This window comes from Lampetra fluviatilis, chromosome 28, assembly GCF_964198595.1.
Source record: "Lampetra fluviatilis chromosome 28, kcLamFluv1.1, whole genome shotgun sequence".
NCBI lineage: Eukaryota > Metazoa > Chordata > Hyperoartia > Petromyzontiformes > Petromyzontidae > Lampetra > Lampetra fluviatilis.
Genome location: NC_136302.1, coordinates 12,000,087 through 12,014,717, shown reverse-complemented (window position 1 = coordinate 12,014,717; position 14,631 = coordinate 12,000,087). Strand labels below are relative to the sequence as shown.

The 14,631-nt window shown below is 54.4% G+C and overlaps 1 protein-coding gene across 1 annotated transcript in view; it reads left to right on the top strand.

The window, feature by feature from the left end:
* Nucleotides 1-1,511: 1,511 nt before the first annotated feature.
* LOC144942874 (uncharacterized) overlaps nucleotides 1,512-14,631 on the top strand; it is a 39,478-nt gene continuing 26,358 nt past the window's right edge. Inside the window, exons 1-2 of the mRNA XM_078869881.1 lie at nucleotides 1,512-1,671; nucleotides 2,331-2,548. Coding sequence (XP_078726007.1) covers nucleotides 2,468-2,548 — 81 coding nt within the window. The 5' untranslated portion in view covers nucleotides 1,512-1,671; nucleotides 2,331-2,467. The remainder of the gene's footprint in view (nucleotides 1,672-2,330; nucleotides 2,549-14,631) is intronic.

Below are 14,631 nucleotides of genomic sequence, written 5' to 3'. Positions count from 1 at the left end.
GTCACAAAAAGTCAGACCCCCCCCCTAAAATATGACGTCACAAAGCTCTGCCCCCCCCAAACCATATTCCCATTTTTGAAAATTAAACATGCTTCAAATTGCTTTAAACTATTCTCATTGTAGTGCGTATTTGATGTGGCGCTGCACTCTGATGTTGTAGGAGTGTTGTTATAACAATTAGTGTTGTTATAACAATTCGATATTTATTTAAAGTTACGCATTTTGATGTGACGTCACATTTTTCAAACCCCCCCTCCCTCGTCACACATCGTCACAAATATCTGACCCCCCCCCCCCAGGTGCGTTACGTCATTTATGGACGACCCCTAACAGCACTTGCCCCCAACAACGTGAGAAGTTTAAACCTGGGGGACGGAGTGGGGTGGGAGGGACCTTTGTCTTTGAGCACAATGCAGCCGCCGTGATCGCGTGTTTGCGATCGATGAGTCGCTTGTACATTGGATGAGTGTTGCGTACGGTTCTGATGTTACGATATTGTGTCAACGGTCGAGATAGGTTATACAAGACAGCGCGCGTGTGTGTGTGCGTGTGGTCGACTCAGCCTCAAATGAGTACCTGGTGCGGTGTGTAAATATCGCCACTAGGGAGACAAAGGCGGTCGGGCGTGGTGTTGGCCACCCACCCCCTCGTGTACCGTTCCGGCCTTCATAGGTGCTCGCTAACAGCACTTGCCCCTACAGTCTGTTGAGGCTATACGGGGGATCTTTGTCTTTGTGTGCTCGGGGGAGCGGTAGTGCAGTAGTTAGCGCGCTGCGCTACGAACCCGCTCACGGCCACCAACACCAGTGACAATTATCTGAACCGGTCATGGGCCTCAATAACACTTTGCCTCGCAATAAAGAAATATGACAGGCGACGTTACGGGAAATGCTCCTTTGTCCTTGTGCATTTGTGCGTGCGTGCGTGTGTCTGCATAATGCCAGCAGCATCGCTTCGACGCGAGCAAACTCGGGTCCGGTTTCGTCATTCAGCGTCTCATCAGCAGTCACGATCGCGTGAACCGATGCTTGTGAACTGCCGGATGATGGCCGCTAATCGTCTTGCGTGCGCAGTGCATTTAATGACGACATTCTCCACGCCGACGCGAGTGATTGCGTTCTGTTGCCATTCTTGGCTGGGGGCCATCGCGTGGTGAAGTATGGTCGAGTGACCCCCACAAGCGCTGTGGCGCGTGGTGGGTGGGGGTGGAGGTTAAAGGCAGACTAGGGGGGGCGGCGGCGGCGATGACTCGTCTCATTTTGCCTTTGGGTGGCCGCCAACAGATGAATAATTGACGCACGGTGCGCTGTTCTACCTTGCCGTGAGATCAGCACACGTGGAGTGGAGCTCGAGAGAGAGTGGGAGGGAGTGGAGGGGAGACGGTGGTGGTGGTGGTGGCGGGGTGAGAGGGAGTGGTGGTGGTGGGCGAGTGGAGGGGAGACGGTGGTGGCGGGGTGAGAGGGAGTGGTGGTGGTGGTGGGCGAGGGGGAGGAGACGGTGGTGGTGGGGTGTCAATGTCGACGACGACGATCCAGGGGGAAGAGGAGGAGGAGCGTGAGACGCGAGGGAGGTGCGGGGGGGAGGAGACCTCCAGCTGAGAACTCGCTCAGCTGGTGACCGCGTCGCACTCCGGTGGCAGGGCACGGACGAGAGCGACTGCTGCCGGACAAGGTAAGGGGTCCCCATTACTACCACTCTTACTATGACTACCACTCTCACCACACTCTGCCCCACCACGCTGTGGTGACGTCACCCATCTATTTAGACAGCTTCTGGGTGCAGGACGCACGCGGCCGGGGGCTCGGGGTGGATGTAAGTAAAGTTCCACTTGTGTCGCGGCTGCCGCGCCGTGAGATCGCATCGAGCCGGCGACCCCTGCGACACTTCAAATCCAGCGCGCGCGAGCGCCACTTTACACCACCAACGTGGCAACATCCCCTTCAACGGCACCAGTGGGATAGAGTGACCCGCTCACGTGCGCGTGTATACGCATGTTGAACTTCTTTCGCACCGTACGTAGCCAACCGTGCTAATCGCAGGTGCGTGGGGGAGGACAGCAAACTAAACACAACGAACAATGCTAAAGAAACGAGTGTTCAATCTAGTTCACTTAAACGTGCACAGCTCCGGTGGCTTCCCGTTATCGGAAGGAAGAGCGTTCCAGACGGCCGCGAAAGCCCATCACCGCGCGACGCGGTGATGGGCCAGCCAACAAAAGCCGCCGCTGCTGCTGCTGCCGCTGCTGCCGCTGCTGCTGCTTTGAGGATGCGGAGTTGGTCACAGCGCGCGGCTGGCTCGTCATCTTCTGCCGTGTCCCTCCGTGGCTGCAGACGGAGACGAAGTCGCAGCCCCGTACGCCGACACAGTGGAGGACAGGTGACACGCGGCGTGTGGCAGTCACGCCAGGAGCCGTGACCACCACCACCACCACCGTCTCTGAAGACCAGGAGCCCGCGTGAGACGCATCATGCAACACCACCAGACCACCTCGGCAGAGCTTCCCGCCTCCCCCGCCTCTCCCGAGGATGATGGCGGAGTTCGTCTCAAGGTAAAGGGCGCGCGACAGCTACCGCGGTGCCCTGGGCGAGTTCGGGTTGGGGCGGTCGGGGGCGGTCGGGGGTGGTCGGGGGCGGCCGGGACCTGCGATCGCCCCGGCCGCCTGGCTGGGTCCCTGCCGCGTGGGTGGGTGGCCGCGTCCACCCGCACCCGCATCTATTATTGAGGGCGCAGCGGAGAACGCCGTCACGGTAATCCTACGAGGACTGTACAGTGTGGTCCAGATGTCTTGTGACACCCCCCCCCACCTCCCTCCCCATTTAATTATCTAAACCGTAATCTTTTTTTTAAGTAACGTTTCTTTACAACAAAAAAGAAATGAATATGAAAAGGGGAAAACAACTGTTTAGGGGTAAATTAATTGGGGGGCCACAAGACCTCTGGACCAGCCCGTACGCCACGCCTGCTCGAGTGCGGCAGCGGCCACAGATCCGTGAGTTCCAACCCCGCGCGTGGATCCCATCCGTCCGGGTTCATCTCCCTTCCTCCCCCTCTCTCTCTCTGGGGCAAAGTCCTCGCCTTAATGGCAACGCAACCTCGTACTGGCACCCTAAACGTCACTTGGACGTGGCCAATAAATGACACCAATGCCCTCTGGAGGGACTGTCTGGAGCCGCGTTCTTCACTCATTTTAAACCATTGGGGGGGGGGGGGTGTGACAGCAGCACCACGACGACGATGGCGATGATGATGATGGGGTTGTGTTTTCATCATTTGTGTATCGTCAGGGCCGCACTAAAGGCCACCAGGGGCCGCCAGTGGCCCGCGGGGCCTCGCAGTGACTCACGCCGGTCTAGAGCCCCTCTCCAGCTGAGCCCTCTACCGCCGGCAGTGGCGTGAGCCGGCACTTGCAGGGCTGCGCCTTCACCTCTGACTCAGTCCAGCCGTGGAGGGCTTCTTCCCACAGCGGTGTGGGTCGTTCGCAGGGGGGTTGTTTGACCATACTTCACCACGCTGATCAGCGCAAGGTTGGCGAAGGGGGCAAGGGGGGGGGGGCGGGAGAAGTATGGGGGGGGAGGGGACGGGGGGCACAGCGGCACCCAGGACCACACCTCCGATTAGCACGGTTAGCTACGTACGGTGCGAAAGAAGTTCAACGTACATACACGACCCTCGAGGCCGACGTTAGCCTGACGTTAGCCGTGACCGTGAAAATCGAAAAGGTCACAGGGGTTCGTTTTCGCTGGGTGCTAGCCACTGCGTCACCGCTCTCCATAACACCTGCTTGACAAAGGTACAGATCCCCCGTGTAGCCTTGACAGCCTGTTGGGGCAAGTGCTGTTAGCGAGTAGCGTCTATGAAGGCCGGCACGGCGCACGAGGAGGAGGCTGTGTCAGCACCACTCCCTGCCGCCTTTGTCTCCCCAGCGGCGATGTTTACACACCGCACCAGGTACTCATTTGAGGCTGAGTGGACCTAGGGGGAGGCGCAGGACCGACAAGTAATCGTCACGGGTGTTGACCGTGAGCGGGAATCGAACTCGGGTTGGCGCGTTCCTAGCGCAGCGCGCTAACGACAGCACCACCGCTCCCCGTTTCACCTGTTCATCCCCGACACACACAATTACCGTATTCTCCAGATTACAATGGTTTGGTTGGGGTTTGGTTGGGGGTGGGGTGGGGGGTGAATCTTACTTTCCAGAGCGTTTTCTAGTCGGGTGAATACGGTAGCTGTGTTTGCAGAAATAAAAAATAAGTCGTAGTAATAATAATAATAAGAGTGTGCTGAAGACGGGCGAACGGGCGGGCGAGCGTGTGGATCGCGCGCGTGCCACGCGCACCGCATGCATCTTTAATGCGGACGATGATGCGGCTGGGTTATTTACGCAGTGCTCGCTTACAACGTGGACACAACAATAATCATAATGATGATGGTGGTGGTGGTGGTGATCTTGGTGGTTGGCGGCGGTGGTGATGATGAGGAGCGGTAGCGCGATGCACTACGAACCCGGCGACCCGAGTTCGATTCCCGCTCACGGCCAACACCGGAGAAGATTATCTGAACGGGCCCTGTGCCTCCCCTAGGTCGACTCAGCCTCAATTGCGTACCTGGTGCGATGTGTAAAAACATTGGCACTAGGGCGTGGTCCTGGCCGCCCACCCCCTCGTGTGTCGTGCCGGCCTCCATAGGTGCTCGTTTAGAGCACTTTCCCCCAACAGTCTGTTAAGGCTATACGGGGGATCTTTGTCTTAAATGATGATCATGGTGGTGATGGTGATGATGATGATGACATTATCATTATCTGGGGCAGGAGCTCTTCTGTATATAACAATTATAATGTCCAGCCAGGGTAGTTGAATTCATCTACATTATCTCATTTGGAAGTGTTATGACTGAAGTTAATGTACGAATGGTGTAATATACAGTAGTTTAATTAGAATGCAATACTTCTTTATTTATGTATCGGGGACGCCGCTACTCGTGTTGTAATCTCGAGGTGGGGGGGGGAGTCGATTCGATCTCCGGGCGCAGAAGTTTAAACTTCTTAAATTCGCCCCCCCACTCCCCCCCCCCCACCTCTGTCCACCCACCACAGCTAGTCGATGGACAGGTCCAAGTGTGGTGGTGTGAAGTGTGGGGGACGTCCCAAAGACGTCGGAGGAAGTGGGCCAAGATACCCTAGGAGAGGGCAGATCAACAAATAGCGTCTCGCTCGTCTGTTCGTGTCGCGTACGGTGGCAAAAGCGTTCAGGAGCTCGATACCGATGTCGAGATCTGCTGCTGCTGCTGCTGCTGTTGCTGCTGTTGTTGCTGCTGCTGCTGCTGTTGCTGCTACTGCTGGTGTTGCTGCTGCTGTTGCTGCTACTGCTGCTGCTGGCCACGATGAGAGGGCTTCAGCAGAGAGAGAGAGAGTTGGTGTCGTGTCGCTCTTCCTCCTCCTCCTCCTGCTGCTGCGTTGAAGGAGCGCAGAAGACCACAGCGGGTTCACTGCGCGGCCCAGAGTGTTGGGTTGCATGGGCACAATGGCTTGGGCCCCCACCCCTCCCCCACAGCGGGGCCAGCACGAACACCGCTGGGCACACGCAGAGAGACCACGGCGAGGAGGGTGGGGGGGAGGTGGGGGGGTGGGGGGGGAGGTGGGGGGGTAGGGGGGAGCAGCAACCCGCGCCTCCACTCAGACCGGCAAGAGAAATCTCTCCGGCCGGGATCAATTTGCCTTCAACCAGGGATAGGGTGACGCCGTCAACTTAATCCACCAGCCGCGCGCTGGCTCACGGGAATGCTTTGTTCTCGGAAGGAGTGGGATTAAAGATTAAAGATTCAAGGTGCCCGCACGCGGAAGCTCGACTGGCACCAATGCCTCGCGTTGCTCCCCCGGGGGGGCGGGGGGGGGCAGCCAAGGCGCGTGACCGGGTGTGTTGGGCCACCCACGGCGTGTCTCTAGATGTGACTGGGAGACACACACAGCGTGTCTAGATGTGACTGGGAGACACACACAGCGTGTGTCTAGATGTGACTAGGAGACACACAGCGTGTGTCTAGATGTGACTGGGAGACACACACAGAGTGTCTAGATGTGACTGGGAGACACACACACAGCGTGTGTCTAGATGTGACTAGGAGACACACAGCGTGTGTCTAGATGTGACTAGGAGACACACACACAGCGTGTCTCTAGATGTGACTAGGAGACACACACACAGCGTGTGTCTAGATGTGACTAGGAGACACACAGCGTGTGTCTAGATGTGACTGGGGGACACACACAGCGTGTGTCTAGATGTGACTAGGAGACACACAGCGTGTGTCTAGATGTGACTAGGAGACACACACACAGCGTGTCTCTAGATGTGACTAGGAGACACACACACAGCGTGTGTCTAGATGTGACTAGGAGACACACACAGCGTGTCTCTAGATGTGACTGGGAGACACACACACAGCGTGTGTCTAGATGTGACTAGGAGACACACAGCGTGTGTCTAGATGTGACTAGGAGACACACACACAGCGTGTCTCTAGATGTGACTAGGAGACACACACACAGCGTGTGTCTAGATGTGACTAGGAGACACACACAGCGTGTGTCTAGATGTGGCTAGGAGACACACACAGCGTGTGTCTAGATGTGGCTAGGAGACACACACAGAGTGTCTAGATGTGACTGGGAGACACACACAGAGTGTCTAGATGTGGCTAGGAGACACACACAGAGTGTCTAGATGTGACTGGGAGACACACACAGAGTGTCTAGATGTGACTAGGAGACACACACAGCGTGTGTCTAGATGTGACTAGGAGACACACACAGAGTGTCTAGATGTGGCTAGGAGACACACAGCGTGTGTCTAGATGTGACTAGGAGACACACACAGAGTGTCTAGATGTGGCTAGGAGACACACACACAGCGTGTGTCTAGATGTGGCTAGGAGACACACACAGAGTGTCTAGATGTGGCTAGGAGACACACACACAGCGTGTGTCTAGATGTGACTAGGAGACACACACACAGCGTGTGTCTAGATGTGACTAGGAGACACACACAGCGTGTGTCTAGATGTGACTAGGAGACACACACAGCGTGTGTCTAGATGTGACTAGGAGACACACAGCGTGTGTCTAGATGTGACTAGGAGACACACACGGCGTGTGTCTAGATGTGACTAGGAGACACTAGGTCTAGGTGGTGATGCCTCCCCCACATGCATCTCCTGTGTGAGTCTCTGCGTCTCGATGTGAGTCTATGGGTCTACGCGGGGTCTCTGCGTGAGTCTATGGTCTATGGATATCTATGTGAGACTGGATCTCTATGTGAGGCTATGAATCTCTCTGTGAGTCTATGGGTCTCAGTGTGAGTTCGTGGATCTCTATGTGAGACTATGGTCCTCTTTGTGAGTCTATGGGTCTCCGTGTGGGTCCGTGTGTCTCTGTATTTGGGTTCGCACGGCTGATGTAGAGCTACAGCCGTGATGTCACAGCGAGGGGGGTGGGCGAGCCGAGATGATCGCGTCGGCAGTAGCGGAGCGGTGAATCACCGCCGCTGTGACGGTGCCTCCTGCTGCTGCTGCGTCGCGTTCGTGACTCGTGAACATTGAGTCGGTCTGTGCTCCACGGTTCTGCTACAGGGTTTTAAATTCCCGATTTGTGCAGCAGCAGCAGCAGCATCATCAAGATCATCAGCAGCATCACCATCAGCAGCATCATCAGCATCAAGATCATCAGCATCAGCAGCATCACCATCAGCAGCATCAGCAGCACCACCATCAGCATCATCAGCATCACCATCAGCATCACCATCAGCATCGTCAGCATCACCATCAGCATCACCATCAGCATCAGCATCAGCAGCATCACCATCAGCATCACCATCAGCATCACCATCAGCAGCATCATCAGCATCAGCATCACCATCAGCAGCAGCGTCTGCCACCGCTGCCTTGCGTTGCGCAGTGAATGCGGCTCCATTGGGGAATGGCGACCCTGAAGCCTCGCGAAGCAGTGAAGCCGAGCGAAGTCATGGAGGGAAGTCATGGAGGGATCTTCTGCGTCGCTCGCAGTCTCACGAGGAGGCGCGCGTTGCGTTGCATGTCGTGTCGACGGCCTCCATAGGTGCCCGCTAACAGCGCAACAACAAAAAACCCGCTCACACTACACGGGGGAAATCTTTGTCTTCGTGTGCGCTGTGAGCGCGCGCGTGCCATGGCTAGCCCCGGGGATGCCGCGTGTGTGTGTGCCGCAAAGCAGCAGGTGTTGGCTGGCTGATAAGGTGGTGTTGTGTGTGTGCTGTGTGTGTGTGTGCTGTGTGTGTGTGCCTGTTGTAAGCGTGCCTCTCCAGTTTACCTATAAACAGCTCCCCTCCGGTCTGCGCGTGCGCGTGTAAACACCACGGGGAAGATGAACCCGGGTTTGTCCCCCTGTCCCACTCGTGACCCCCTCCGCGTTGTGAGGACGCGCTGCTTCCTACAATCCGCTATGGCTGCGTCCTATCATCCGGCGTGTGTCATTCGATTTTCCACGTGTGGGGAGCGGTGGCGCAGTGGTTAGCTCGCCCGCGTTCGATTCCTGCTCGCGACCAATACCAGCGGCGCATTGTTCGAAGGGGTGCTGCGCCTCCCCTAGGTCGGCTCAGCCTCAAATGAGTGCCCGGTGCGGTGTGTGAACTTCGTCGCTGGGGAGACGACGGAGCGCCTGGCCGGGCGTGGTTCTGGCCACCCTCTCCCCGCCGTGCGCCGTGCCGGCCTCGCAGAGGTGCTCGCCAACAGGACTTGGGCCCAACAGTCTGTGCGAGAGATGGCAGTGAGATGAGCAGAGCGAAGCGGACGGGATATAGATGAGCAGAGGGGCGAATTGGCTTTGAATGTAAATGAGCTCGGTAGGGATTTTCTTCTTGGTTCTTTCGGTAAAGTCACGTAGAATGGAAATAATAAAATAATAAAAATAAAACATAATAAAATAATTCTCACGATCTGGTCTTCACCTGAGGACGGCTGCTTGCGTTGTAGCGGAAACGTCGTGGGAATTATTTTATTATGTTTTATTTTTATTATTTTATTATTTCCATTCTACGTGACTTTACCGAAAGAACCAAGAAGATGAATCCCTGCAGTCACGAAAGCTTTAAATCGGTAGGGTTTTGTTTAGCGTGTGAGCTGGCCCGGCGTGACATGTCGGGGTCTGGGCGAACAGGTCACATAGGCGAGCATCATCACATCGAGAGCAAATTGACGCTTCCACCGCGCACCAAGACAGCGCTGGGTGTGGGGCGGTCGATCGGGCAGGGCAGTCATGCGGCAGCCGGGTCGCGTGGACATCTGTGCAAAGAGAGAGCTCAATGGCTCTTCGCTATTGCTGCTATGTAAATATATATTCTGATTCCGGTGTGACATCGTACCGTGCGCGTTTACGGGCGCGAAGATCGTTGACAATCCGTTAGAACGATGTGGGACAATCTTACAACGAATTGAAAAAAAACATCAGCAGCAGCAAACCCCCAAAAAACCGCTACCCACATAATCCGTGACAAATAGAGCCCTGGACAGAGAGGGCTCTCGCGTCTCTCTCTCTCCACCGTCTTAGTCTCACGAAGCCCCCCCCCCCGTCCTCACTTCGGCAGCGAGTGGAGGGCGTGAGGGCCAACGGGGGTGCATGGTGGAGCAAAACTCATGCCATCAATTTTTTAAGGGTCACGTCGTCATAGAGGTCAAATGTCGGTGGGGGGGGGCGGGTTTGTTTCGCATAACCCTCCACCACCCGACAGCGCCAAGTCAAGTTGTCGCGTGGGGTGCAAATACGCCCCCCGAATGATTTGTGTGGTTTGTTTTGAGTAAACCGGTGCGATTTAACAACAACTCAGCTCTCTCTGGAAAGAAAAACACATTCGCCCACGACGTGGCAACTTGATTTTATTCGCTCCGTCGGGTGGTGTAAGGGGCTGTAGCTCAAACACGGATTTGACATTTCACACTCCTAAAGAATCTGCTGTGCTCATAAACCGTTACATCGCCTTTGATTCGTTTGTTTCTCACCGTTCAAATGGCAGCTTGAGTTGAGTTGATTTGTTACGCAGATGGCGATGGTGGTCCCCTTTCAGCGCAGTCGCCCGGCTATTTCACACGGGAGATCCGTGATGCTGCCTTGAGCAGAGCAGCAACAACGAAACTAAATTCTGTTTTATTTTACCAGGTAAAGCCCGCTGAGCGATATTGCTCTTTGTCAGACGCGACCTGGTTATCACAAATGATAGCCCGACTAAGTGGCTTATCACGTGGACATTTATCGCGGCCAACTACTCTCTAGACGCGTGATGTTGATGACAAATGTGGGAGGGAAAAAATCGGGGATACCCACCCAGAGAAAAAAATCCACGCGCCCACGAGGAGAGAGAGAGACACGTAAACTCCAAACATACAGCAGCAGCAGCAGGCGTCGTGGTCGGGATCGAACCCACGACCTCCTGCAAACCAGGCGAGGCAGAGCACAGACGGGTCGTCATTGAGGGCATCTCGCGCGACTAACAAGGGAGGCGCTTGGATGCTGCTCGTGCCGCCGAGTTGTTTATCGGCACAGGGGAGGAGGGCCCCTGGCTCTGCCTGGCGTGGCCTCGACTCGCGTGCGTGACGGAGTCGTAAACCCGGGGTGGTTTGAACGTTGGATTGAGGACAGACTCCATCCGAAGCCCCGTGGCTCATGACGAATTTTCCCCTCTGATAACCACCCCCCGCCACCCCCCCCCCCCCCGCGCCCCCACGTGGAACGAGGGGGGTATTTAACGAGCCGAGTGAGCGGCATTCCGCCACTGACGACCTTTGGTCAGGGCGGCGCTGTTGTTATCGAGCGAAGGGGAAAGATCAAGAACCATCATCATCATCACCATCATCACTATCACCATCATCATCATCATCATTGCCACCATCATCACCACTATGATCACCATCATCACCATTATGATCATCATCATCGCCACCATCATCACCACTATGATCACCATCATCACTATCATCATTACCACCATCATCACCACTATGATCACCATCATCACCACTATGATCATCATCATCCCCATCATCACCACCATCATCGCCACCATCACCACCACCATCATCACCACTATGATCATCATCGCCACCATCATCGCCACCACCATCATCATCATCACCGTGTCGTTCGCCAGCGACAATCGAGGTGACGTCCGGAGCAATGGACGACGGGAAACGAGGAGAGACGGCTGTGTCTGTGGTGTCTGCCCAGACACCCAGGCCGCAACAATCACCATGGCCCCTCGCTCCTTCCAACCGACTAGTCTAACCACAACAGCAACAACAACGATCTAATTCTAGGTTTTAAGTTTTCGTGACTGCTTGATACAGTAATCACTTGATACAGTAATTTTGCTGTGACGGTTCCACCTGAAGACGGAAGTTTGTGTTGCCTCCGAAACGTCGTGCTTTAATTTATTTTTATTTAATTTTTTTCCTACGTGACTTTACTGTAACAACGATCTAACCATCATATATCTATGGGACCTTTTTTGCTAGTATCAAAGTATGAAAAAATAAGATAAGAAGTTTCCCTCCCTGGTAAAAAATAAAAATAGGTGTTAAGATGTTCAGAGATCAAATCGTTATCTTTTACAAGGAAAAGCATGCAAACAAGCATGCTCTGACAGCACATGAGAGCATTGTCTTTGAAACTGATTGGCGTGCGCCGTGCATGCGCATTGCATACTCTTAGGTTTTTTCGGTAAAGCCACGTAGGTAAAAAATAAAATTAAAATTAATAGAAGTAATAATAGAAATAAAATAAAATAATAAATCACGACGTTTCGGAGGCAACACAAGTCTCCGTCATCAGGTGGGACCGTCACAGCTAAATTTACTGCATCAAGTGATGCGCATTGCATCACACAATCGCTTAGGAAGCAGACGTGATGGAGACGCGTGTTGTCTGCTTGTCCGTCTCCTTATTTATATTCCACCGCAAAGGCCCTCGACAAAACGATTCCTCGGGAGTCACCAACATTGGCCGAGACGAGCAGTCAGCACGGCAAGAAGGACCGCTGTGACATTTTGGGACGGCATTTTATTCCACCCAAATGCCATGGATCACCACCGTTCATTTCGCCATGCAAATGCGGTCAAAGAAAATAAATCTTGGCTCAATTTGCGTGTCGTCGCTGCTACTGCTGCTGCTAAAGGTTAGGTCCATAAAGAGCCTCTGGGTAAATGGCCATCGGGAAGCGTTTTGACCGCCGGGCGCTGTGGCGTGGTAGAATGAGGCCGTGAAATATGGAAGTCTGAAATTGTGATACTGAAAGTGGACGTGTCATGCCCGCACAGGGTTAGCCTGGGTGTGATGACGAGATGTTACCGGCCTCGCCTGGTATACTACAGGAGGTCGTCAGTTGTACCCTGACGCCTGCTGTATATGTGGAGCTTGCATGCTCTCCCCGTGGTCGCGTGGATTTCTCCCTCCACATTTATAAACATGTGCTTATCAATTTTGACCTGAAACTTTCGTGACTGTAGGAATTCATATTCTTTGGTTCTTCCGGTAAAGTCACGTAGATAGAATAATAATAAAGTGAATAAAAAATAAAAACATTTATAAAATAAATATAAAACCCACGACGTTTCGATCGCAACACAAGCGGTCGTCCTCAGGAAAAGGGAAGTTAGCCTCTAAAGGCAAATTGTTTATAAACAGTTAACCCCCCTTTTCCTAATGACGACCGCTTGTGTTGTGATCGAAACGTCGTGGTTTTGATTTTTATTTAAAAAATGTCTTTATTATTTTTCTATCTACGTGACTTTACCGGAAGAACCATGTAATATGTGTTTATAAACATGCGTTTCGAGTAAGTGACTGCTCTAAATGTCCACGTGATAAGCCACTTCGTGAGAGTTATCATTTGTGGCCAGGACGCTTCTGAAGAAGGGCGAAACAACTCAGTGGGTCTTCCCTGTTGAAAAAAAACCCTTGTTTAGTGTGATTGCTCATCTGTTGCGGACATTTTTTTGTGATTTCGATTCTTTGCTCGAGCCCACGCTCGATCGCACGCTGAACCCCACGCGCAAACACACAACACCTCCAACGCACGCTCTCAAGTCGAACCGGTAACCTCGGCGATCACCAATTCCCTCGTGACCGAATCGACGCTTCCCATCGGTTGGGTCATTGCGTGCCATCGCTCTCCCCATCGCTACAATGTGGACCCCCAGCGCCGTGCGTGGAGAGACGTGAGCCACAGCGCCCCCCGGCCGCCGCGGGTCCGGGCTCCCCCCCCCCCGTGGTGGTTGGGCCGGATTGTTTCCGTGGGGGAAGCTGGAAAATAACCAGAGGGGGGGAAAAGAATTAGGCCACCACACGTGGAGGGGTTGTTGTTGTCGCTGTTGTTGGCGTTCTGTTTTGATGGCGACACAGTTGCAGCGGCAGCAGCGCTACTGCTGCCGCTGCAACTGGGTGGGGACCCAAATTTAACTTTGCTTAGCCCCCCCCCTCCCAGTTATCCTGCAGCCCCACTGAGCGTGCACATTCCTCGGGGGGGGCAATACAAACCCGCGGGACCTCGTCCTCAAAATGACGGCAAAAGTCTCTCTGCAGCGCGCCAAGAGGAGCCAAGTTCACCGAGCGAGGCGCCCGCAGGGCCTTGCCGTGGCAGGGCCACCAGCCTCGCCTCGCGGTGCAGGGCGGCAGCGCCAACACCATCGCTAACTGGCGACCTTTGGGCCCCGAGTTATAAAAATGTAAAAAAAACCGACCCGAGGCGTCGTCGTCGTCGTCGTCGTAGTGCGCGCGGTGTTAATGTTTCACCAGAGCAGCAGCAGCAGCAGCAGCCGCAGCAGCAGCAGCAGCAGCAGTCGCAGCAGCAGCAGCCGCAGCAGCCGCAGCAGCAGCAGCCGCAGCAGCAGCCGCAGCAGCAGCAGCAGCCGCAGCAGCAGCAGCAGCAGCAGCCACAGCCGCAGCAGCAGCAGCCGCAGCAGCCGCAGTAGCAGCAGCAGCCGCAGCAGCAGCAGCAGCCGTAGCAGCAGCCGCAGCCGCAGCAGCCGCAGCAGCAACAGCCGCAGCAGCAGCAGCAGCACGCGGCTCGCGATGAACTCACGCCGCCGCACATCGATGGCCTTGAGGTCAAACCGCGCGGTCTCCCGCCCCCCGCCCCCCAAAACCTCAGCCGATTAAACGCGCTGTCAGCCACACGGGCAAAGGTGTTAAATGCTATCATCTCCACGTCGTCACGGTTTAATTATAATCTTACGTGCACGATGACTATTATTCTTGGGTCTTTCGGCAAAGTCACGAAAGACCCAAAAATATGAATATCCTGCAGACACCGAAGCTTTAAGTCACGATGGTGATCATTGTTGTTTGTCCTTCCACCGCACCTCCGATTAGCACGGTTGGCTACGTACGGTGCGAAAGAAATTCAACATGCATCTGCAGTCCACACAGCTCTGTCAATCCACTGCTAGAGTATAGTACATTCACAACCGTGGATATAAACCTTTATACTTTTGTATTTCATCGGGATTACGATTATTACAGTATTTTTAAATTATCATATTGTCCCATTGCATTATAAAACGTCCGCTCGTTCTTATAACGTGGCTCAAATTTCTAGCAACGCGTTAAAACTCGTT